Raw genomic sequence first — 26,980 nt, forward strand, 5'->3', positions numbered from 1 at the left:
ACACAAACACAAACCCAGCAAGCGTTCGACAAAAACCCAACTCAAAAAATCGAAACTTGAAGCTAAAGAGACCACAAACGAAGCTAAAAACACAGACCCAGATCCAAATTCCAATGAACTCTTCGACTACTATCACCGATATCTCCATCTCCGTCGAGCAAGTTACTCCGGCTCTGAAGAAGCGTGAACGGCGAGACCGAACCGTAGGCGATTTTCCGGAATTGCGCATCGCCGATATCTCCATCTTTGTTGAGCGAGTCCCTCCGGCTCTGAAGAAGCGCGAACGGCAAGACCGAACCGTAGGCGATGTTTCGGAACTGCGCGTCGCCTATATCTCCATCTCCGTCGAGCGAGTTCCTTCGGCTCTGAAGAAGCACGAACGGCGAGACCGAACCGTAGGCGATTTTCCAGAACTGCGCGTCGCTGATATCTCCATCTTCGTCGCTGAGCTTCACCTCGACCACCTTCCCACTGACCTCGGCGGCGCCGATATCTCTCCTCTGTCCAGCTCTTTCAACTCTCACCGTGTCTCACCCTCTCTTTTGCTTTGATTTCTGAATCTCAACTCTATTGGGGTTTGATATTTTGTTGCTTTTGCTAGGGGTTCATGTGTTGTTCTATATGCTTAGATCCCTGTTAATAGTTCGGGAAAGATTGTTTTGAGCTTGGAATATTGATCTTGTTCTTATTTAATTCCTTGTTCATCTTTATTCTGATTTGGATCTTATGTTTAATTTTGTGTTTTTATTTTTTGAGTTGTTCTTGATTTTTGGATTTTAATTTTGTGTTCTTAAATCTGGGTTTGTGTGCTTGTTATTCTTGTTCAAGACACACTTAGATCTAAATTCATGTAATTTTTAGTTTTTCTTTCTATTTTTAATTTTTTTAATTAGTTAAAATTAATAATTTTTTTTTAAAATTTAAATGCTGAGGTGGCATTTTTTAATGCAAAATAAAATTTTTTATTATTATTTTAATAGTTCCGTTTTTCACATGTATAATTTTTGTTTTTGATGTAACGACAGAAACAAAAATGAGATGCGTTTTTTAAGATAGGGACTAAAAGTGTTGGAAAAAAAAAATAGGGACTAAAGTGGGAATCACTTGAAAATATAGAGATAAAAATGAGTTTTTCGCCTAAAGACTAAGGCCTTTTGGACTTGAAAGAGAGTTGGCCCATAATCTTGAGGTGGCATGGGTTACCATTAGAATCGTGTCACATATATGGGGTGAAAAAATTGCACTCAACAAAAGGGAAGCAAGAACTAGTTGGTCTAGCCTGCATGAAACTATTGCTCTCTGTTCAAGTAACCTAATTAGAGCATCTTCAATAGGCTCTTTAAAGCTTTCTTGAAGAAGAGAGTACTGTAGCAACTTCAAATAATTTTTTTTTCTTAAAAAATACTTGGTCGAATAAAAAATAATTTTTTTCTCTCTCATCCCTTTATCTCAACGGCTAGAAAGTACAACAAAATACATTCTGAACAAACACAAAACTGAAAATACAATGAAATCAAATATACAATCTTTCTCATAAACTAATGAAATTAGAGCAAAAAAAAAAAAAAACAAAAAAACCGATCTGACCCACTTCTACCACATGTTGTTGGCAATGGGAAAGAGATCAAGCAGCGGTGGGGAGAAAGATAGGCGGCAGTGAAGGCAGAGTAGATCAGTAGATAACAGAGGCGATTTTCCTCCCTTGGCAATTTCCCCTTCTCTCTATCTTCGTTTGATGAGAATCAAATGGTGTGGTTGTGTGTGACCTTTAAGTTTGTGTGTTTTGATGGGATAAGGGGAAAGAAACTTGTGGACGAAGTGGTAAGAGAAAAAAGAGAAAGGAAGAAAGAAAATAAAAAGAAGAAAGAGAAAGAAAGAGAGCTCTGTGGAATGTTTTGGAGTTTGGAGGAAGTGGTAGGGAAAAAAAAAGGAAAGAGGGAAAAAAAGAAAAGAGCAAGGGTACGTGTGTGGAGGAGAAAAAAGAGGGAAAAAAAGAAAAAGAAAAAGAAAAAAAGAAATCATATGGATGAAAAAAATAAAGAAATAAAGGAAAAATAAAAAATGGAATAATAAATTAAAATTAAGAAACGCAACCACCATATTTTCACAATAAATTTTGAGTGGTAAGTTATTATTGGCTATTATTGGTGAGCAAAAAAATAATTTCAGTGGTGACTAGTGAGTTCAAATTAGAAACATCAACAACTTATTACATATGATTTACTGTGAAAGTATTGTGCAAAGTGTTGTGAATATAACATTTTTAGTTATTTTTTTTAAAAATTTCTAGTTAAAATTAGATGACCTCCAACCTTCTATATCGTTACCACAAGTGCTTCACAAGATTCGTTAGAAAAATTTAAAAATATTACTGTTGGTAGATTTTAAAAATATGGTTGTTGAGTATTTGAAAAAATATAGTAATTAGAAATATATGAAGGAAGATTGAAAAAAAAAAAACAAAGAAAAATTAAAGAAAAAATAAAGAAATAATATTTAAATAGGATAGATAAAAAAAAAAAGTTCATTAAAAAGTGTATTTAAAAAAGTAAATAATTAAAAAGTAATAGAAACCGTTTATTCTCTAAACCGTACAAAATTTTGGAGAGCCTACCAGAAATGCTCTTAGTATTTCCATGAGTGCTGTATTAAAATAACTCATTGTTCTTACACATTTTGGTATACGCAAAAGGAATCACATTTTGGTCTAGCCTACATTATAGTTGCACCTGACATGTCATTGGTGCTTGAAAATCGAACCGTGTTCCTCATACAAAAGGCCAAATGCAGCCCCTCTGTTTGTTTGACTCCAAATATTCCCAAGAGTTGTACAAAAAGATTCCCTTATTAAAGATCCGTTGTACCCTGAATATTAAAAAAAATAACAACAGGGTATTAAATAACATTCGTACGTACGTTCGTTATAATATATTTGGGAAAATTCAATGATTTATATAACCTTATGTGTTTATCTTTAATGTAGAGGGAAATTACAGGCAATGATATAAACCGATAGAGCCTAGTATTTTCTTCAGATAAGATTTGCACATTAGCGTAGACCAAAAAAAAAAAAAAAAAGGTCTGAAAATCATGCAGCCTGAAATTATGTCAAGGGGAACCATCAAACCCTCTTCTCCAACCCCGCCTCACCTCAGAACTCACAGCTTCTCTTTGTTTGATCAGCGCTCTCCTGAACTTTATGTTCCAATTGTTTATTTCTACCCAAAGTGTTGCTCTGATACATCAAGTCAGCTTAAGAATTCCCTATCTAAAACTCTTTCTTTTTACTACCCATTTGCCGGTAGAGTTACACAGAGAGTTTCTATTGATTGTAACGATGAAGGAGTGGTGTTTTTAGAAGCTCGAATCAAATGTATGCTATCTGAAATCCTCGAGAATCCAAAAGCTGAGACAACAAACCTGTTATTTCCAGATGATTTGCAGTGGAAAGATTCAAAGTTGAGAAGCTTAGTGGCTGTTCAGATAAGCTACTTTGACTGTGGAGGTATGGCCATTGGTGTGTGCTTGTCACACAAGGTTGGAGACGCAGCCACAATGGCCTCGTTCATCAATGATTGGGCCACTATGACTCGTAACCCAGATGGAAAATTGTCTCCTGAGTTCAACTTGGCTTCTATGTTCCCACAAGGTGACCTACCAATTCTACCAGAAGCTGTCACTAAAGAAGGAAACAGTTTCTCCAAAAGGTTCGTATTTGATGCCTCTAAGATAGCTGCCCTCAAGGCCATAGTTGGTGACAAAGTGAAAAATCCCACACGTGTTGAAGTTGTGACTGCACTTATTTATAAATGTGCAATTTCTGCATCTAGATCAAGTTCTGGTTCCACAAAACCAACCCTTTTACTCCAAACAATTAACATGCGTAAAAGGGTGGAACCACCTTTGCCAGAAAATACTATGGGAAATTTGGCTTCCCTTTTTGCAGTATCAACAATGGAGGGGGAGAGTGATATAGAGTTGCATGGTTTGGTTGGTCAAATGAAAGAAAGCATGGCAAATTTTTGCGACACTTATGCGAAAAAGTTTAGGGGGGAAGAATGGTTGTCAACCATAAAAGAGAATTTGAAAGAGTCAAGAAAATTATTCATTGGTGGTAATCAAGTTGTATATACAAGTAGCAGTTGGTGTAATTTCCCATTATATGAAGCGGATTTTGGGTGGGGAAAGCCAATATGGGTGACTGTTGCTAGGTGTGCGATCAATGGTGCCATCCTTTTGATGGATACAAGTGGGAATGGGGTTGAAGTATTTGTCACTTTGGAAGAGCAAGACATGGCTGTATTTGAGCGTGATGCAGAGCTTCTTGAATTTGCTTCTTCTAATCCGAGTGCTTTGGACTCTGATTTGAAGCCTACTTCAGTTAATTGATTGTAATTAGTTTGGTTTAGTTTTTTCAATAATAAAGCAAATGAAGCTAATTTATGCTTTCTAAGTGAATCTGAATTATTTGTTGTTATATCTGTGCACCTCTCTTTTTGTCTTGGATAATGTATATTGAGACTTAGAAGTGTCCTTACATATCAGAAACTTGTTCTAATTGTTGAACTATTTTTTAATTGGTCAAATTTCCCCTAACCAAGATGGGAATTCTTGACCAAAAGTTCTTAATTCACCTACTTAATCAGAAGGCTACAGGGTCTAATTTCCCTATCTTCTAGTGATAAACCGTAGTTAAATTGATTGAAATTTTTTACTTTTGCAAAATATTCCTTTCCTAGTTCCTCTTATTCACCATTACTAATTAATGGGAATAGAAATTAATAAAAATTACGGGATGTACAATCAATTAAATTAATTGGAAATAACTATACAATACTTTTTGTGTGTGTCCATGTTCAATCATACAAAAGAATGCGAGTTATTTAATTAATTATTTTTTAAATTTTATAATAGATATACTTTGTGTATGAGAAGGTACTAATTCAGTTACAAAGCTCAAGGCAAAAGCATGCGAGTTGAATGTCATTTAGCACGATTAATTTGATAAGATATGGCTATAACTTATAACCAATGGAGTCAATACCGTACTGGAAGACGTTTCGTTTTGGTCAGTGGAATGAAATATTTCGGTACTAGTCAGTACCGGTGTACCGTTTCAGAGTTACCGTAACACATAAAAAAATTATATATAAATTAATATATCTAATTGCATTTCAAATTTTTACCTCTTTTGTTCAAATTATTTTAAGCTAATGCCTAGCCCATTTCACTACTCAATAAAAAAAAAAAAATTAAAAAGCATAATAAGCCTTCGGCATAGAAGTGGTAAAAAAGAAAAGAATAGTAAATTGTAAATGATTTTCTAAAAAATTAAAAAACAAAAATAAAAAATAAAAAAATAAAAAAGTCAAAGAGTGGCAGATAAACCACGTTGGCTTGTCTGCCCCTTAGTAACTTTTGTTAAATAATAATTAAATTTTTTATTTAATAAGAAGCAAAGAGTGGGTAGGTGTAAAAAAGTGAAAGTCATCTTGATTCTTGACCTCTTGTTCCTTCGGTTTCTATGCTAATATTATGTTTAGAAACCGAGACCAAAAATGCCTAAAGAAAGAGTGACAATGAGGAAGAGAAAAAAGCTGAAGAAGCTACTATGGGATGGCAGCAAGCTCAAGCCTCAAGATCTAATAATATCTCACTGGTGGATGAAGGTTCAACAATGGTGAAGAGGTGCTGTAAGTAGTAAACTTTTTTTTATTTATTTTTTATTTATTTTTTTTATGAAAACTCATTTCAGTTTGTACCGATCTGGAACGAATCTACCGCCGAAAAGCATCGGAATTCGCCGAAATGGCCGAAACAAGCCGAAACACACTGGTATTTAGGACGTACGAATCAACCCAGCTCCTGTACCGGTCCAAGCACCCGTATGAAAAATTCCGGCTGTATCGGCCAGTACGGTATGAAATTAACTTCATTGCTTATAACTAATAGGACTATATGACAGTTTGTGATTGACTATCTATTACTTTCACATAAACTTACTATATATATATATATATATATATATTTTTTTTTGTTTACTATATCAAAGTTATGACATAAAAGGTTGTGGTACTAAATTTTTTTCATTTAACAAACTCTATAATGTAGTTAGTACTTTCTACCCGCACAAGTGTCCTAGACACATGATTTTTGCTTACTTAAATATCTCGGAATTTAGGAATATGAACAGGTGACTTACAATCTTAATTAATTATCTTCTCATAGTAACAAAAAAGTTTCACTTTCTTTTTGTTGGTAACAATGCAAATGAATAATTATGAGAGACCATCAGTAACTCAAAGATCTCATTGCATGAAAAAAAAATAGAAATAGAGATTAAAGGTGAGATAATCAAGAGAGACAATAAAACCTTCTTCTCTGACTCTAACTAACTTTGATGCTTTGATATGTGTCTTATAAATCACAATAACCCTTTTTATTTCCACTCTAAGGTTAAAGAAGATTCTATATGTAGGCTAAAAACATCGTTGTCTGAAACTTGAACTCCTAATACGTTTCCTAACTATTGGTATTGCTTAAGCAATTACAAATTACAACGGCAACTATGACATTGATGAGGTATTGTGGATAAAACAAATAAGTACTATATGGAAGTAAAATATAAACCATAAGGAATGAGCTAGCCTTTAGACTTTTAATGGAATATAAATTAATTTATAGCTTATGTTAAAAAATTAGGGGACGTACTACCGGTTATAATTAATTTGAAATAATTACGATTTTTTTTTTTGTATGGATCGATGCATTCACTCATACACAAGCATGCGTTCCAAATGTCATTTGGCATGATATGAGAAGATATGATTGTGACTTATAACTAATAGTAGTAACATCTATGGCACTGTGTTAAGAAAAATGCAAATCCATTCTTGTCAAACTTTGAATATGATGTGGGTTGTATTTATTATGTGTTGCATACATCAAGGGAGTCAATCTCGTATCGGAGGCTGTATCGGTTTGATCAGTAGAATGATATATTTCAGTACTGGTCAATACCGGTGTACCGTTTTGGGTTTATCGTTATATATATATATATATATATATGTATGTATGTATGTACGTAGGTATGTATGTATGTGTGTGTGTATATATATTATAATAAATATAAAAATTTATCATAAAACATTATATTAATTCAGAACAAATTATTCATGATTTTAGACTTTAACATCAATTGAAAGAAAAAAAACACAATATAAAAAATAGAAAGATTAATTGTTCATTGCATATTAAGAAAACAAATAATACTAATAAGTTAATGCAAGTAAATTACCATTCTGTTTTTACAAAAATTCAAAAATTACAAAACTAAAAAAAAAAACTTTTTTTTCCCTGTACTGGTTGGTATTGCCCGAAATCGGCCAGTATGATCCGTATTTAAACCGGTACGAAATGTTAACGTTTCAATACCGGTATATGTACTGGTATGGTACATACTGGCTGATACGGCCGGTATCGGTACGATATTGACTACCTTGATACATATGTGCTGAGTCTCCCATGAAATTTACAATATCATACAGGTTATATTTGAGGAGTTTTATTATAACTTAATTAATCATTTTGGCCTACTTGCTAGAACACACACACACACACACACACACACACACACATATATATATATATATATATATTTTGATTGATTAGTCATGACATGCACTTCTCTTATTCATATAATCGATTTTGAATTAATGATAGATGCAAACATGATATAATATTAATAATAATTAAAAATATATTTTAAATTTTTTTCTCAATTGTTGACTTATCTTGTTGTGATTGATGAATAAAAAAGTGGTGCCAGTTGCAAACTTAAAGGCCCATTTAGTTGGAGGAGTGGAAAAGTAGGAGGATAGAAAATGGGAAGGGGGATAGAAAACTGCGAGGATAGATTAGTTTTCTCTGATTTGTGTTTGGTTGGGAAGATGAAAAACAGAAGAGATATAAAACTTATTTACTTGGTTGAGAAGAAAAATGAGAGGATGGAAAAAAGAATTTGATATAAATTTACAATTATGTCCCTATTAAAAAAAAAGCAACACAAAAAATTGTGTATGTGCAAACAAAAAAGTAACACATTTTTTAGCAAAAATATTGTGCATGTGCAAGTGGACGAAAAAGAAAAGAAAAGAAATAGCAACTGGATGAAAAAAAAAATGCAATCGGGCATGAATGAAACTTTCATCAGCCCAGGTGCATCATTCCCCTCTCCCCCCCTCCCCCCCCGGTCCTGTTTTCTCCCCATTTTGGTGGGTTTGGAGAGAAAATACTTGGGTTCCACTATATCTTTTCCTTCTCCCCACAACGAAACACCCTCCAAAAAGTTTTACCTCTCTCTCTCTCTCTCTCTCTCTCATCCTCCCTAAAATTCACTTTACCAAACACAACTTATGTGAAAATGATGTTATTCTAATCAAACTAATTAAACCATGTTAACACTAATAAAAAAATTTATGGTAGATGTTGGTCCCTAATATTACTTTAATTTTATTAAGGAACGAGCATATATGTGGCTTACATTCTTATCTTCCCAGAGTACTAAAAAAGTTTCTCCACTTACTTTTTTGTTGGTAACAATCAGATTAAGAATTATAAGAGACTAATTCATTGATCGCATTGCATGAACAAAATAGACAAAGAGACTAAATTTGAAACAATCAAAATAGAGACAATACAACCCTCCTCTCTAACCCGTGGTTTATATATTGTTGGTTATGTTCAAATCTAAATACAATGATCCTCCTTATTCCCATGCCAAGGTTGCAGAAAATCCTAAAAGCTAAAGACATCATTATTTGCAACTCTAACTCCCAAGACTTTTCCTAAACTAAGCTACACTTCTGATCCTTAAATTTCCGGATTGTTTTTATTTGGATCTTTTAGGTTTAATTCCATTTTCATGTTGGCCATATCATTCAATTCCATTAGTAATTTGGGGGCACATAGTATTATATGATTGACGTGTCTTAATGGATGACACCATCTTGACACTTAACAATTATATTATTTAAGGAAAGGAAGGGAGAAATGTTGGAGAAATTGTAACAATAAGTTGGAAAATAAATAATAAGAAGAAGAGTTAAAAGAGATGATATTTTAAATTTTATATAATGGAGTTTTTAATTCACCTTAATGAGTATTTGTTAAAAAAATTATACAAAAAGTTGGAAAGAAAAAAGGTAATGACTTGGTTGCTGATGTGGCTCAACTGAAATGTAGCAACAATAAATATTATAATTAAGATTTTAGATATATATAATGTTGGTTTTTAGACCCCTATAAACTAGATTTTTTAATCTAATTAATTAATCAAGTGAATACTTAGGTTTATTATTCAGATCTAGGTTAAAACAATAAAGTCATATTATGTAAAGCAGCGGAAAATAAAGAACATAATGATATGATCACCCAGGAAAACCAAACCGGTAAAAAACCTGGGGAGGATTTAACTTAGCTATCCTCAAGGTAAAAAGCAAATCCACTATAGAGAATCGAAGTTTATAATAAGGCTTAGACTACTAACATCATATTGCTACCACATGTAGAATTTACTGACACGACCACGTGCAAGCTTTGAATCTACGGACTCCTTCTCTATTAGGCCTTTGCAACACAAGCATCCACACTTGTGATAAAAAACACAAACTCTCCTGTTTGTGACTCCAAGACCACCCTTGAAGGTTTAGATCATTAGCACCTTTGATGACTAGAGAATGCAGCAACTTCTACAATACCGGATCTTAAGATTCTTCAAGGAATAACACCGGTAGAAGATATGAGAGAGCTTTTTGGGTACAAAACCCTAGATACAAAAGAGGCACACTTTTCTCTCTCTGAAAAGCCCTTATAAAAATGTGCTTAGGGTTTCCTTTATATAATAGAAGAAGTAGATCTAAATTCCTAATCCTTTTTGGGCTTGAATTGCTGTTTGGGCTTAATTAAAATTCTGCAGATACAAATCTCGATCGATCGAGCCCGTCTCTCGATCGGTCGAACCAAGAAAATTTTGAATTCTCTTTTTTGCAGCTTGCTTGTTCTTGGATCTTGATTTGTATCACCTTGAGTATTGTCTAATAATACCTATAGACTCTAGGATCTATATCTAGACAAGTTTGTGTTCACGATTTGCCAATTGTTTTAAACTTTTAGAACCTAACAATCTCCCCTTTTGGCAATTCGTGACAAAACTTACATACAAAATAGAATGCTCAAATACAAGAACTACCTAATACAATAAAATGCCCAAATACATCACAAATCCCAATCTAAGACTCCTAACCTAAAAGTTGCAAGAAGAGGTAGAAGGTCTTGTTCAGAATGTATCTGTCTTTCTTGAACACTCAAAAGAACACATCAACGTATGTGTGGAAAGATAGACATATAAACAAAATGAAACACAATATAAAAACAAAAGTAAACTAACTCTCCCCCTAAGTTAGATACATCAGACTTTTTTTATATTCTCCCCCTTTCAAAAACAATTTTATCTCCCCCTAAACAAAACATTTTAAAAACCTTATCCAAATTTTATCTATTTCTCCCCCTTTTTGTCACGTATTGACAAAGACAACCCAATCAAAAGATAGTCAGAAAACATATGCAATAGAGAATAAGAGAAAATAGAGAATTAAGGGAACACAAAACAATTCAACTCTATAGAAAATATAGACAACTCCCCCTATGAAGAGCAACAACTCCCCCTATGAACAATAAAGGTTAAAAACAAGCTTCTCCCCCTATACAAATAGGAAAAACAAAAAAAGTTTTAGGAAAAAACAGTTTTGGGGAAAATTTAGGAGGTGGGAAAAATAAAGACACACAAACCAAACTTAACAACTAAGTTAAGGATACACGTGAAGAAAAATATTATCTCTTTCAATAAATGCAAACTTGACACTATGTGACTTATAAACAGATGGTCTTTTGAACTCAAATCAAATAGAAAAAATATTTGAACAATTATTATCTATCATATCTCTTTAGGAAAATATTCTCTGCAGTTCACACATAAAAATAGCAAATACTAAACTGTACAAAGCTTAGAAATTAATCAATCAATTTTTAAATCAAGTTGAGTACCCGATTTAGCAAAGTGTATGCATATAAAAAAGAAAGAAAGAGATATGACTGCAAAAATGCAAGATGGATAAAAAAAAAAAATGCAATGCATGTGAATCCTAAACATAAATGATGCATGAAAAAAAATTTGGTAAAAAACTTTGAAACTGAAAATTTTTAAGTTTCGATCGGTCAAGAATTAATCGAGTATCAATCGAGAAAGGCAAAACCTAGACTTGAAAAATCTGGAAATTTTCGATTGATCGAAAAACCAATGACGTTAATACCGTATCGTACCGGCCGGTACAGCCAGTATTTCTCGTTCTGGTGGATAAAACGGTACCGAAACACCCTTAAATTGTACCGCTCAAAATACCGGTCTATATCGGACTATGACGGGCATATCGGCCATTTTAGGCGGAAAGTAAAAACCGGCCGGTACAAAAAGCTTCTTTAGAAGAAAAGAAAAACATAAAAGTACCAAATGGCTCATGTCACCTTTAAGCCCAACACCACTTTGTTGGTTGTTGTTAACATTTAGCTGAATTATCCCATCCTCTTCCTCCTTCAGCTTCGTTCCTTTCACTTTCCTTTTTTTTTTTTTTTTTTTTTTTTTTTTTTTTTCACTTCTTCTCATTTGTTAGACTATAGCTGCATCCCCTTGGTCCTTTTGTTTTGTGTGGTTCTTGTAGTCTTATTTTGTGTGTACTGACACCACACGTGTAGACTTTGAAATTTGAAACAAGTTTGAATTTTTTTTTGACTGAAAAGATAGAAATATATTAATCAAAAGGAAAACAAAAGAGGCCCGGCTCAGGAGGTTTTCAAACAAGGAACGGCCCAGAGCAAACCATGGACCTATAGCTCCAGGACCTTTAAGACTTAAAAAACAAGTTTGAAATTTCAATCACATCATTTATTTCAAATTTTCAACTATTGTCTTTTTTTTTTTTCCTTTGTGCTGAATATTCAACTATTGTCACTCACTAGTTTTAAATTTTTATTATATTTTTATTAATTAATAGGCTGATATGTGAGCTAGAGATAAACAATAAGTGAAATATTATTTGCTTATAAACATGGTTCTAGAGATTTTGTGTGTGTGTGTATATAATATATATAAAATAGTGGTAAACCCGACATGGTACACCGGTACCTGAAATATATCGTACCGCTGGCCAAACCGGTACAGCCTCCAGTACGGTATTGATTTCCTTGTGAAAAACAAATTCCATTGATCGAAATTCTGGAAAACTGAATTTTTGAAAAACTATAGAAGATTATGCATAAACTACTCAAACCAAGGAATTTCCTGAATGAAATGCATGAGAATGAGTTTAAAATTTTTTAAAAAACATTTGTTTTCAACCCAGAACTTCAAAACAAGGTTTTTAATCATCAAAAACACAATTTTTGCCAACCCTTAAACATATTTTGTATCAAGCACCATAGAAAACATAATCTTGGATGACTAAAACAAATTCACACACAATCATGTAATAAGTTTAGCAAAGAATAACTTGTGTAGTGCGTGCAACTAGTAATAGCTTGAAATACATGTGAGGTGATAAGTAGATAGTAATCAATCATAATTTCTACATCATTCATTACATAAGTTTGAAAGAGACTATCACCTAAGGAGTTACATCATATAACTCTCACATCTCCAAGAAAACAAGCTTGCAATCATGTAAGTTTCTTTTTGTTTTGCCTCATAATGTACACACCAATTTTATTTCATTGTTAAATTGATATTTAAGCCTAATAATGTACACACCAATTTTATTTATTTGTTTTATCTTTGTTATTCATTTTATTCCCATGCAAGCAGACTTATTTTTGACAAAAACTAACAACCAATCACAAAATTATTTAATTAATTTTAATTGTTTAACTAATCAGAATTAATTTAAATTAATCACACATGATCGGTTCCACCCAAACGAAATGCATGTAGACCGTGAAAACTTAATCATGTGATATCTTTCAATTCGACGATCCGATTTGGGAATCGGGCATACCGTCATGCATATTAGAATCTCAAGATCATTTTCATAACATGCAATGGATGATTTAATGCAAGTAATGCAACTCTAATTTCTTGGGTATATGAATGATCATTTTAGCCATCTTTCAAGATTAAATTATGAGTGCAAAATCGAGTGTCTGCAATTGGTTCTTTAGTTTCCCATGTCAAAAACGTTTTGAAATGCAAAACCTTGGTTTTTCCAAATTACAACTGCATTGGCAAATGAGATCCTCGAAGGAATTCCCCCTTTGTGGATTCCCAGTTAGTTTACTCTTTCATTACTGCATCATTCATCATGAAATGATGAGATCCTACCAACTTCTAATGTGGCTGCAATGGGTGGTGAGATTTAATATCTATCCTAAAACTATTTTGCCTTTTCCCCTAAATTAAAACAATTGATATCTTATCTCATGTACCAATCTCAGACATATTACCCCAAAATTGGTTGAGTATTCTATTTATATTGCATTTCACACAAATACCAAGGGATAATCAAATTTGGTATCGATTACGATCAGGCGTTATGGGGTGTCTAACACCTTTTCACATGTAATCAAGCCCCTTGAATATGTTCAAGTACATGACACATTTTGACCTAGTTTAGTTTAGCAAATGTACTTGAAAAAAAGAAAACAGTTCACCAATTGACTAAACCAAAGCCCTTGAATAAGTATAAAACAGTGTGTTTTTTAGTAGCATTAGTATGCGTTCAAAACTTGACTAAACCAAAAGTACCATTCAGTCTATTTCTTAGCCTTTTGGATATTTTTATATAGTTGATAGATAAGAAACTAACACTTCAACAATTGTGACAAATTGTTGTATCCCACAAAAAAAAAAAAAAACCTCCTAAACCAATATAAGCATATAAATATTAAAAAAAACTGACGTACTTAAATAAAATAAAAGTCAGCTCAGCAAATTGACCAAACCAAAGCCCCTGAATAAGTATGAAACAATGTATTTTTTAGTAGCAATAGCATGAGTCCAAAACTTGACTAAGCCAAAAGCACTATTCCTTAGCCTTTTGGCTCTTTTTATATAGTTAATAGAAAATATGCTCAATCAACCTCAGTTAATCAAACTTGGCTTAACTCTCCTCCCAATAAGCATAAGGTTGTGGGCCTAGGTCATTTTAGCTCGTGTTCCTCCCGTGGAGGCAAGGTTTTAATGCAATGACGTTCTAAACACAATTTTTGACAAGATATTTCATAATTCACAAGTTATTAATAATAAATGATAAAATACCACCGCACACCCTTGGTGCGATGGTCACTCCACAAGTATAAGTGCTTGTGGAGTGTGGAGGGCAAATGCCGGGATTTAAGTCTCCAGAAGGGAGCTTCATACACATATACACTTAGATTAAGTTAGAGTAGAATTCTATCTTGTATATAAAAAAAAATGATAAAATAATTAATATATAATCGGTATTGATTCCAAGTTAAAAAAATAAAAAAATGCTAACTCAATTCTTGTGAAAATTGTTGTATATGCATATAGCATTACTCAACCTTAATGTCCTCTTTCTTTCTTTAACAAATATAGTTCCATTGAAGCCATGATATACTTTTAGGTCTTTTTTTTTCACCACCCTCTTGTATGTACATATAACTTTAATTTTCCATTTTGGTCATAAAAAGGTTAGAGCCTTGATGGTCCAGTATAAAACTGGCTATAGTTTGGGAAGATAGAAGAAAGTCAATGGGTTATACAGGTTAAGATCAAGCTGGTAGTAAATTAAATAGCATAATTTTTCTCCAAATCATCCCCCAATTCTAATTCTCATCAGGTGCATGGTGATTATTGTCATGTATGATCTTTTAATCAGATTGATTAAAATACACTTGGATGATCATTGTAATTATCACTTAAGTTGTTGAAAAGTTTTAAAAACCAATTTTAAAGAAAGCCTTTCTCTTAAAAAAAAAAAAAATGCTTGATGAACCTGGGTTAAACTTGGATTAATCCGCCTCCTGATAACATAAGGTTGTGGGTTCAAGTTTTTTGACTTTCTTCAGCTTGTGGTCCATTCTTGGAGGAAAGGCTTCAAAGTTGGGTAGTATTTCTTTCACATAGTGTGTTTTTATAATTGAAACAGTGTCATGTTTTAAGTTATAAATATGTGTAAAATAGTTTTTCTCTTTCAAAGCTTAATGTCCTTTTTCTTTCTTGCCTAATTATTATTTAACACTTTTGAAAGTGAAATTTTTCACACAATACCCGTAGTTTTAAATTAGATTTTATACATAAAAAAAGGAGTGAAAATGAGGTAAAAGAGTGGGATATTTTTTGAGGTGAAATAATCAAAACCTTTGGTCTCTTGTGTTCGACGTTTATTTATTTTCTGCCTTTGGTCTTCTAAAGGGTTAAGAGGCTTAGAGCCTTAGAGACCCAGCACAAAAGTGGCTATAGTTTGGGGAGATAAAAGAAAGTTGTACAGTTTTTGGACCCCTAAAAACACAACCAGATTAACTTAGTTGTTTAGCCAAGTGATTAACTTAGGTAAACTATGCAGATCTAGGTTAACACATATAAATCATATCATTGATAAGTGTGGAAAATACATAACACAACGATATGACAACTCAGGAAAATCAAACCGGTAAAAAACCTAGAGAGGATTTAACCTAACTATCACTACAAAAAAATGGGGCTATCCCAGCGTTTTCAAAACCGCTGGGATAGCCCCAAAAAGCGCTGGGATAGGGTCAAAATTCCTATCCCGGCGTTTTTTTTCCTAGCGCTTCAAACCGCCGCGCAGTGATAGTCGGTATAGGGTCACTAGACCTATACCAGCGTTTTTCAAAAGCGCCAGGAAAGGCATACGCCCTATCCCAGCGCTTTTGAAAACGCTGGTATAGGCCTTTTAAATTATATGCATTCAAGACCTATACCAGCGCTTTTAGGAGTGCTGGAATAGGTACTACCTATGCCGATACTGCGCTTTCAAAAGCGGTATAGGTCATGAATGAATATAATTTAAAAGACCTATACCGAGCGCTTTTGAAAATGGCTGGGATAAGGCATTGCTATTATTCCGGCGTTCCCAAAAGCGGCAGGATAAGTCTTGAATGACCAAAATTTAAAAGGACCTATGCCAGCGCTTTCAAAAGCGTTGGTATAGGTCATTTAAAAAAAAATTTAGCACCTTTAGTGTACTTAAAATACATATTTTTCAATACCTATTTTATAGCAAGCATAATGACAGCCACAATTCATATTTTTCAATAGAAAATACCATACTACATTTAACCAAGAAACTAAATATATTTAATTACACCATATCAATAATTACATCCCAAATGTCTAGAATATTATACATAAAATAATACATCCCAAATGTCTAGAATGTTATGAGGCGCACCTACACTACGATTTCACCATTGCACATTGAGTTTCAAAAATGTAAGTCACAAAACAAACAACACTCCTAATAGAAAATACTCCACCTTTTCTCTCCATGCAAGCCACCCGCTTGCTCCAAAACAACAACCCACCACGACAGTAATGCAGACACATTATTTTACAATTTAAGGGAATTAAGAAGCGAGATCTTACTCACCCTTTAGCAATCCTAGTGTTTGACCACGGAAAGAATAAGGTAAACTTCAAATAAGCTACCACTCACTGCAACGGCTGACCATTACTCACTACTATGATAGGTGACCATTACATAAAAATGAAATATTTGGTGATTAAACATCAACAATGGTAGGTGTAGTTTATTATATATCAAAGGTTCAAAAGTGATGAATCATACTTGGGGATGATCAAAACTAATAAACATTTTAGAGATAATTATACTTTGTCCACTTGTAATGTGAGACAATTACACATTACTTATCTGTGGTATGAAAACTAGTGCCTTGGATACATGTGGTTCAATCCTCTAACTGCCATTACACATCACCCCTAAAAAAAGGGTAAAAGCAACTAAAAGCTACAACTTGAGCTAAAAGCAACAAAAAGTCAAGAATCAATACCTGAAACAAAATCAAATGGTAATGAAGAGAGGTCTACGTGAGATTGAGAGAGAGACCCTTTTGTTCCTGAAAGAAAACAACAAAATATATAAACCCCATGAATCAAAAACCTAAAAAAAACATCCACTTGAACCCAAAATCGAAACCCTAAACCAAAAATCAAACCAAAAAATTTTAAAAACTTACTGTTAGGAGGCCTAGGCTTCATCGGCAGTGGCACAGTGAGGAGGATAAAAAATATGTCATCAATCTTTTGATAGTAGCGTAGATTACGCAAGGATACTTGCAACATGGGAAAAGGAAAGTAAGTTCAAGGACAATAGTTTTAAGTGGGTGTATTTATTATTCCTAGTTCTCTCTATTTTTCTTTTTCTTGGTTGTTTATTCTATATGCAAATTCTTAGTGACTTACCTCAATATGTTTGAAATGGTCTCAATAATATTAGATTTTATGGAGAACTAGAATACCCACAGAACACACAAGTAGTATACAAAGCCTTAAGAGGCGAGAGAATAAGGCAATTTGACTTTTGTCTTTTAGAGATCTCCCAAGTTGATGGACCTTCATGTATAAGTATTTTACTTATTATGGTCCCACAGTAAAGCCTAACTTTTCGAAAGAAGGAAAGGGCGAGTGAATAAGATCCTTTTTTTCTTTTTACGGCTTCACTTATAAATCTTACCAAGAGAATCTATAGGGATCTTCATGCAAAAAAATCCCACTTTCAATCAGAATTCTAAACAGCCCAAAAGAGAAAATAACAAGAAAATCAAATGACAAATAAGAAAATGGAAAGAAATATGTGAACAACTCAGGTTAGGTAAGTTGTTGATGCCTTTCTCTAAGTACATTTGAGAATATTGGAACTATCAACTATACTTAAGAAGCAACTTGAACAAATTTGTTGTTACAAATCATGAAAAAATTGTCATGGTTTAGAAAAGAAATCACAATGCTGACATGCATACATACAGATAAACTAGTACATGAACAAAGCTTGCAGCAGAACAAAATAACTTAAAAAGAAAATAATCAACCCAACTTATAATCCCAAACCACTTTCTCTCTTATAATCAGCCAAGCTTCTACATTCTCTCTTAACAGTTAATCATATATTTTCTGATAGTGGTCAAAATTACATGAACTGATATTGACTTGTACTTTAAAACAATCCAATACCAAAAAATGTAAATTAAGCAACTGCCTAGGTGTACATTCCTCCCTGTGTGTGCATACAGAACATAAGTTTACTAAGCTTAACTTCATATGGGAAAGGAGTAGCTAGAGATTATAAACAAACACAACTCTGAAGTACAACAATTTTTTGTTTTTTTTATATAAGGAAAAGTTTTATTAAAATGCAGAAAAATGAAGATTATCATACAAACAGAATCCGATGCCCCTGGGGATATGCCAACCAAATATCAGTCCAAGACATGCATAACAATTATACCACTCATAGTGTAACTTGTTACATTTGAAATTGTTCTAAGATGCATATTAGCATATTACTATTGCTAAGGATGAACCATATTAGATTTCACCGTCCAGTCCAATTTGATTTCAAGCACAGGGTTTACAAACATATTGGGGATGAAAATGAAAGGGTAATAGAAAAAGATGTAATTTCCTTTTTCTTTTCTTTTCTTTTTTGATAAGTTAAAAGAATTGATTTATTTTACAATAATTGTAAACATCTTAGACAATAACAGTACATGTGATAAACTTAGCTACTTCATAGATAAGCATTTGAAGTTTTGAACTGACATTTCTTGCTGTCATTTACTACTTTTAAGTATAAAAACAAAAGAAGTGTCAGTCAATGTTTCTACATGTTTCTTCATCTCATTAACCATCTACAAAATTATTTTATTTTAAGCAAACCAACATTCACCTCTAAACTCAGAAATTATGGACATGCCAACCAGTTGGTCTTGGGGTAATAATTTAGGGACATACAATATCAGAATTAGTAAATTGCAGAGCTTGCGAAGCTAATGCATTAGTAATTCACCTCACATACACGCGCACACACACACACACACAAGTACAAATAGCAATCACTGATGAGATAAAATATACACAACACACTCTTGCTATGTGATTCACAAATGAATCTCACTACTTGCAAAAAGGAGATACAAATATGTACAAATGATAAAACACAGAGAAAATGAATGAAAGAGCTATTTTTAGTATAGCCAAGCAATTCGAAACATGAACACAAATTAGGGGACCTTAGAAGTCTAACTTCCTATATGGCCACCTATCCAGACCATTTTCATGACTTAGTTTCTTTAGTTAGAGTTTGTAAACCAAATAATTGGAAATTAGCAACCATATATATCACAATGCGCATTATAAAATTTACAATTTGAGCACATCTAATCAATTACAACTTACAACTACACATAATCACATAATTCTCGAAACCCTCACAGTAGGAAAATAAAAATAAAAATAGAACCACTATGGCTTTGAATTCTCATATAATACTTTAAGGAAGGCCTCCATTTTAGTTGGAGGTGTAATATAGCTATAAATTTTATGAAAGCTTAGACTTAAACAAGATAAAAAGGTATATAGTTTGAGCATGAACATACACATTCTTATCCCACATTCAAATCCATGTCTCTTGATTCAACCATATGAAAGTCTTATCCAATCCCAAAAAAATATAGACAAACTAATCCCCAATCTAACCCAAGAAGAATTTTTAAAGTCATTGTCCTGTTTTTTAAATAATTCAAAAGGTTCAGAGTTCAGGACCAAGAACTAGAAAAATTTATTATAAGGTCTAAGTGTCCAACTTTCATATCTCTTTTTTACTATTCTTGTTTAATTTCTCGGCAACCAAGCACGGTTCAACGAAGAATTATTATAAAAAGCGATTGAACCTGACTGGAAGGAACCGTGAAACCATCAACAAAGATGGAAACCCCATAAAAAATTATCACTTCACTCACACCCATATTTGCCAAAGTCATTTAAAATGCAAAGAATAAATTCTAAAAATCAACTCATATCAACATATGCAACAACAAGACCCATATAGTTGATCTAGCAAACCAACCTTCAAATACCCATTAGCAAACTAATCAACCAAAACTTTTTATCAAAGCAAAAACTCTTTAAATGATATGAAATTTTCGGATTTTAACAAAGCCATTGGTACCCAAATCATCTTAACCCTCTAATCTAACATTATTCACCAAAACCCATCAAGTATTTACTATAATAATCATTGAATAGCAAAACCCAAAGCAAAAACTCTTCAAATGATATGAAATTTTCGGATTTTAACAAAGCCATTGGTACCCAAATCATCTTAACCCTCTAATCTAACATTATTCACCAAAACCCATCAAGTATTTACTATAATAATCATTGAATAGCAAAACCCAAAGCAAAAACTCTTCAAATGATATGAAATTTTTGGATTTTAACAAAGCCATTGGTACCCAAATCATCTTAACCCTCTAATCTAACATTATTCACCAAAACCCATCAAGTATTTACTATAATAATCATTGAATAGCAAAACCTAAAGCAAAAACTCTTCAAATGATATGAAATTTTTGGATTTTAACAAAGCCATTGGTACCCAAATCATCTTAACCCTCTAATCTAACATTATTCACCAAAACCCATCAAGTATTTACTATAATAATCATTGAATAGCAAAACCCAAAGGATTTCATAAAAGAAATTGAGCAAAAAGCTTAGATTTTTACCTTAAAATCTTGTTGGGAAAAGCCACAAATGAAGGAGTATATGGAGGCTAGAGGGATGATCTAACGGTGGCTGTTCATGAGAGATGAAGAGGGAGTAAGATTTGGGTGAGAGGAAGGGAGAGGCTGCAGCACAAGAAAAGCAAGAGAGAGAGAGAGAGAGAGAGAGAGAGAGAGAAAGAGAGAGACCAACATGAAAATGAGGAAGAAAAGGGTGGGTTAGAGGGAAAGGTCTAAACGAAAGAAGTGGGAGACCAAAAATGAGAGGCCAAAGTGGTGCCAAGCTAAAAAATATAAGAGGGAAGTCTGAAATTTTTTCAGTGGTACGAAGGACCTATTGCAGCGTTTTTTGACCCTATCCCAGCGCTTTTTGAAGCGCTGGAATAGGGTGACCAGCGCTTCAAAAAGCGCTGGGATAGGCATTTTTCCATTTCCTTATGGGGTGACCCTATCCCAGCGCATTTTGAAGCGGCCCTTAGATTACCCTATTCCAGCGCTTTTCAAGCGCTGGGATAGGATAATTTCAAATATTAAATTAATTAAAAAAAAAAATTACCCTAACCTATAGCGGCGGTTATAAAACGCTGCAATAGGGCATCCTATACCAGGGTTTTTAAAAACCGCCGCTATAGGTCTCCTATTGTAGCGATTTATAAAGCGCCGGTTTTGAGCTGCCGTAATAGGGTTTCCTATACCAGCGCTTTTAAAAAGCGCTGGTACAGACTTATCTATTACGGCGTTTTTTAAAAGCGCTGGGAAAAAAACGCTGGGACAGAACGATTTTTTTGTAGTGTATCCTTAAGGCAAAACAAATCCACTATGAAAGAACTTAGACCACTAATATTCTATTGTTACCTTGAGTAGGAAACTTACTACCATGATCACGTGATAGCTCTAAGTCCACGGACTACTTCTTTCTTAGATTCCCAGCAAGTACAAGCACTCTCGCTTGTATATCTTTAAGCTCTTGAATCTACAAATGAATTGATCACCAAGCTCTTGACATCAATCTAGATCTTGATAACCCTAAGTATATGTGAAGGCAAACACCTCTAGATCTCACAAGAGATTCACACAAACAGCATAAAGAGCAATCTCAAAACGTGGCTAGGGTTTTCCTTTTTATACTTAAGACAAAACATAAAACCCTACATGTCAAACTGGGCTTGGGCTGAGTTGGAAAATTCTGTGGAAAAACAATTTGCACGAGCTTTGATTGATTGCGCCAGGCAGATTTGCACAGTAAATCTTGCAGTGCACTCGATTCCAACTTTTACACTTAAACATACTTTGAGCAATTCTAAAACAAGACTAAACATTTTGATTATGGTTTGCTAACATTACAAAATGAAGTTCTAATACATTTGAACCTAAAGTCTTAGAACCCAACAAAAGTCAATAGGTCATACATGTTTAAGATTGAGTTGGTAGTTTAGAAGTGGTCCTTGCTGAACGTGTGTCAACTCAAGAAACTGAAAATTCAATAAAAAGGGTTTTGAGGGACAAACAATGTGGTCATATTATATTACATTCACCCTTATCCAATGTTTATAGTGATAATACACATCTCACAGTTGAGTAATTGATTACTATCACACTGTGAACATAATAGTACATATAGTTGAAGTTAGGTCAGTAATCGAACTGAGTTGAGTCAAGTATTCAAAATTTAAGCTTATTCATTTAGATGTTTTTTTTAATACGAGTCGAGCTTGAGTCCATCATCAGACAACATTTTTATGTTTAAAAGTGGTTTATTTTCTTGTCAAGCAAGTTTGAGCCTATTCATGAGCTATTCGATTAACTTATATTCTTTTTCTATATACTGTGAAACCATGATTAGAATATTTTGCAAGTTCCCAATTTTATGAATTTTTACTATAAATAAACTATATATATATATATATTATTAGTAAGCTACAAATAATAATTTAATGTTATATAATCTTATTGAAAAATTTATACAATCCAATTTCAAATCTATATAAATATATATTTAGACAACTGTGTCTATATATATATATATATATATATATATATATTTATATAGCTAAATCGAGTCCTCATGTTTACAATTTTGTTTACAAATATATTATTATGTTTGAGTTTAACTTATTTGATTATCAAGTCCAAATTTAATGTTTGAATTGAGCTTGCTTTCTAAACAAATGAACATAAACAAATATTTTTTTGAGCCAGGCTCACACTGTTCATAGTTTACTTTATTACAACTATAGTGACATTACTCCTATGGATACATGTGTGATATGTCACTCTTGGCTATTTTACCACCCTAGTACGACTAAACCAAAGCAAAAGAAGACAACTGATAAAAACAAAAAAAGATGACATATAGTTTCTTTTCAATCCATTAATTTGACTTGGAGAGAAAGAAATAAAGGTTTGAATTTATTGGACATAAAACAGCAAGGGAAATGTCAACTTTTACTCGTCTATTCACACCTTAGAAAACGCATTAGTTCTTCAGTTGGATACCTGGTATAGAAACAGAGTAATACTGAAGTAAAGAAACAAAGTGATTCTGAATTCCTACCCACGGCCAATATGTGCTGGGGACTTTCATATATATATATATATTGAATTTGTACATAATGAAAGGCAACAAAACTGCCATTATAATATTTACATTAAATGTAAATATCCCATTGAGGGATTATAATATTTATATTAAATGTAAATATCCTAATGAGGGATTTCCTTTATTTGTTATGTATTTGACTTTGGCTGCCAGCTGCTTTGGTGTGATTGCTTGATTCAAGGAGCCTTAATTTGCGTATGCTTGATGCATGGCTCTTTGATTCCGAAATATCTTCAATACCTGGTAGAGAAACAAAGGTTAGGAACTCCTCGTCACTTTCAAATTTAGCCATTTCTTCTTTCTTCAAGCTAACATATGCTTCAATTCCATCACCTGATGGGGTATCTATGAAGGTAACCAAGTTCTTGAAAGTAAGGGCAGTCGGGCCAACCCAGATAGGGTTTGCCCAACCAAAATCAGTTTCATACAGAGGAAACCTGCACAAACTACTGAAACTAAAAGTAATTATCTCTCCTTTGGTGGATTTGGAAGCATGGCCCCTTATGAAATGTTAGGACATATGTGATTTATGTTAGGAACATATGTAATTTAGAATTAGCTAATCTTTTGACAAAACACACTTTACTTGTAATTGGGTAGATTTAGGATGTGTTTAATGCTTCAAGGAACAAGGTTTCAAGCTCAAGTGTTAAAACTATGCAAGTCTGTCTAAAAAACAAGTGAAGAAGTGCTGGTTTTTAAATCTTGACAGCTAGCTCGACAACTAATATCTATCGAGGTTTAAAAAGCTGTTTCAGTCCAAAGCTTGACAACTGCTTGATAGATAAGCTATCTATCGAGATTTAAAAAACAGATTTTTAGTTTTGATTTTCATCCAATCCGTGAATAGATGTTTGGCCTTTCTTTTGTCACAACCCTAAACATATATAAGGATTGTCTTAAGGGCCATCACAGATGATGCACCTCAATGCAAAAGTTTTTCACAAGCATATTGTGAACCAAAGATATATGCCCTAGTTCATCTTTCTCTTGAAGAAGCTACTGCGTTTGTACACCGTCGGGTTTTGTGACCAAGTAGTTTCGTGATCTTCATCGTGTTGATGAACTGAAGAACTTTGTAGCTAATATCTTTCTTAAGTTAGTGATTAAGTCGCGTATTATGATCCGCGCATCTATTGGTTAATCACGTACTGGAAGCTGTGTATTAAAAGGAGAGATTGTCATTACAGAACAAGTCCAATTGGGTATTGGAGTAAGGGTTCAACTGTAGGTTGATATAAGGTACTGAGATTCCTTTACTTGTAACTGCTTATTGTGATAATAGTGAATTCTTGGGAGTGGTGATCTTAAAATCAACTGGTGGGGTTTTTGCCTTGAAAGTTTTACCCATTCGTAAACAAATCACCGTGTCAACTTTATTTTCTACTACATTTTATTTTAGTTGGTGATTTGTTTGTGCTGCCACGCATATTATATGTTAATTTGATTAATTAATCAACTTGACTAATTAATTGGTTAATTCATCACAAGAGGTCAATACATTCTTGGTTTATCATGAAACTCAAGTGTTGGCTTCCTTCTTGGAATTTCTTCACATAATCGTTGTTGATTTTACTTATTCCCTCTCGTAATTGGCAAATGAGGCCATGACCCTCCTCCCCATTTTTCAATATCGGAATTGTTATTGCAACGGAATATAGATTTCCGTAAGATGCTTGTGGTTGTGGCGGGTCGGTTCTTGGATGCAGATTCACTGCATGCTGCACTGAGAATAACTTCTGTGGTCTTGATTCATCTTTAGTTGCAGCAAAATAGCGGGTCCATATGAAGGTTGATAAGGCTTCAACACGTGACGGCTGTTTCTGGTTCTCAAAGCCTTCACTATCAGCACATTTTCAGAGTTTCTATCATGGAAGCATCAAACACATACCTGTTTGTTATGATATTCTCCTTTATGATACCAATACCAGGGACATATCCGGCAAAGTCCTTCGGTGGGAAGAGCATAACCGCTTCAAATTCGGGAGACTCTATGTCATCATCTCCGAAGGTAGTGGCAACCCAAGTCTTGAGGAACACGATGAATGATAAAGCATCTGCAATCTTATGCGACATGCATGCTCCAATACCAATTGCACCGCACTCAAACACGTTGAGCTGGACACCAAAGGTTATATCAGTGAGAGCATCGAGTTCAAAAGGGACTAACTTGTTGAGTTCACCAGGAATTGGATTCTGAATAACGTCAGAGAGTTTGCACTTGACTTGTGTTCTAAAGTAAGGAATCCCCTCATCATTGCAATGGATGAAACGGTTCTCTTTCAAGCGTCCAGATAGTGGATAGTATCTGGTTAAGATCTCTGAGAGAGAGCTCCTAAGGCGGTTAGATATGTCATGTCAGTGTGATCTGAAGCATAGAAGAGGACGATAGGATTATAGACTGGGGGAGATATTTGATCAATAAAGGAGATTTTGTAATGGCTAAAGTGGTCAGGTGTTGGAGAAGAAGGCTTAATTATCTCTTTAGAGATTGCTTCGACGTTCAATTTGCCATTATGAAAACCAATCTAAACAAGTTGGGTGCTTATTCTAATTGTTTCATTGTGTGCATTTTTTTGTTATGTAACAATGGACTTAAATAGAGCTTGCCGGACGGGTAATGGGATTGAGATGAAAACAAAAGTCAAATAAAACAAAGCATTACCTCACTCTTCCTGCTCATGGAGTATTAATCTAAGTTATCGATTTTTTTTTTACAAACATAGGACTGACTGATAATATTTTAGAATTTTAATTAACACTAGCAGTTTCAATCATTTTAACGGTTGTTACTAAGAAATGATTCTAATTTAGATTATCATGTACAACCACCATGTATAATAATCTCAAAGTCAAGTTGAATATAACAATAAAATACAGTAATTAAGGATTTAAAAGCAAAGATTTGTCATGTGAGAGGGGTAGAGGCTGACTTTGTCCAATGAGTTAGTGCAAAACCACCTTTGGGAGTTTAAAGTTGTGATTTTCTATGTTATTTTGTTGGCTTTGATTATGTGCCAATTTAAATGGATTTATTTCATTAATTTACCTGTATTTATGTGGGATAAATATAATGGGTTTAGTTTACATTTTGGTGAAGAACTGAACAAGAAGGAGATTTGTGATTGGCTCGCGACTGCTTCAACTTGCGAAAAGTCATGCGAGAAGCTCATTATAGAAGTTCAAATGTTTGTTGTATCAGAGTGTTTTGGCAACTTGCTCACAACTTGGCTAACCTACAATTGACCACTGGAGCTTCATGTGACTCTTCCCCTTCTTCATCTGCACTATATAAACTCTCATTACCTACAAAATTGTAAGAAGAGTGATAGACTAAGAATGTATTGACCCCTTGTGATGAATTAACTAATTAATTAGCCAGGTTGATTAATTAATTAGACTAACATACAATATACGTGGTAGCACAAATAAATCACCAACTAAAATAAAATGCAGCGGAAAGTAAAGTTGATACGGTGATTTGTTTACGAATGGGGAAAACCTCCAAGGCAAAAACCCCACCGGGTGATTTTAAGGTCACCACTCCAG

At 33.6% G+C, this 26,980-nt stretch overlaps 1 protein-coding gene and 1 pseudogene across 1 annotated transcript; one reads left to right on the forward strand and one right to left on the reverse strand.

The window, feature by feature from the left end:
* The first annotated feature begins 3,090 nt into the window (after nt 1-3,090).
* LOC142628986 (17,18-epoxy-17-hydroxycur-19-ene N-malonyltransferase-like) lies at nt 3,091-4,389 on the forward strand. Its single transcript, XM_075802999.1, has one exon. The coding sequence runs from the start codon at nt 3,091-3,093 to the stop codon at nt 4,387-4,389; it is 1,299 nt and encodes a 432-aa protein (XP_075659114.1).
* A 19,163-nt stretch (nt 4,390-23,552) lies between these two features.
* LOC142628988 (stemmadenine O-acetyltransferase-like) lies at nt 23,553-26,114 on the reverse strand (annotated as a pseudogene).
* Nucleotides 26,115-26,980: the final 866 nt, after the last annotated feature.

This window comes from Castanea sativa, chromosome 3 (assembly GCF_040712315.1).
Source record: "Castanea sativa cultivar Marrone di Chiusa Pesio chromosome 3, ASM4071231v1".
NCBI classification, from domain to species: Eukaryota; Viridiplantae; Streptophyta; class Magnoliopsida; order Fagales; family Fagaceae; genus Castanea; species Castanea sativa.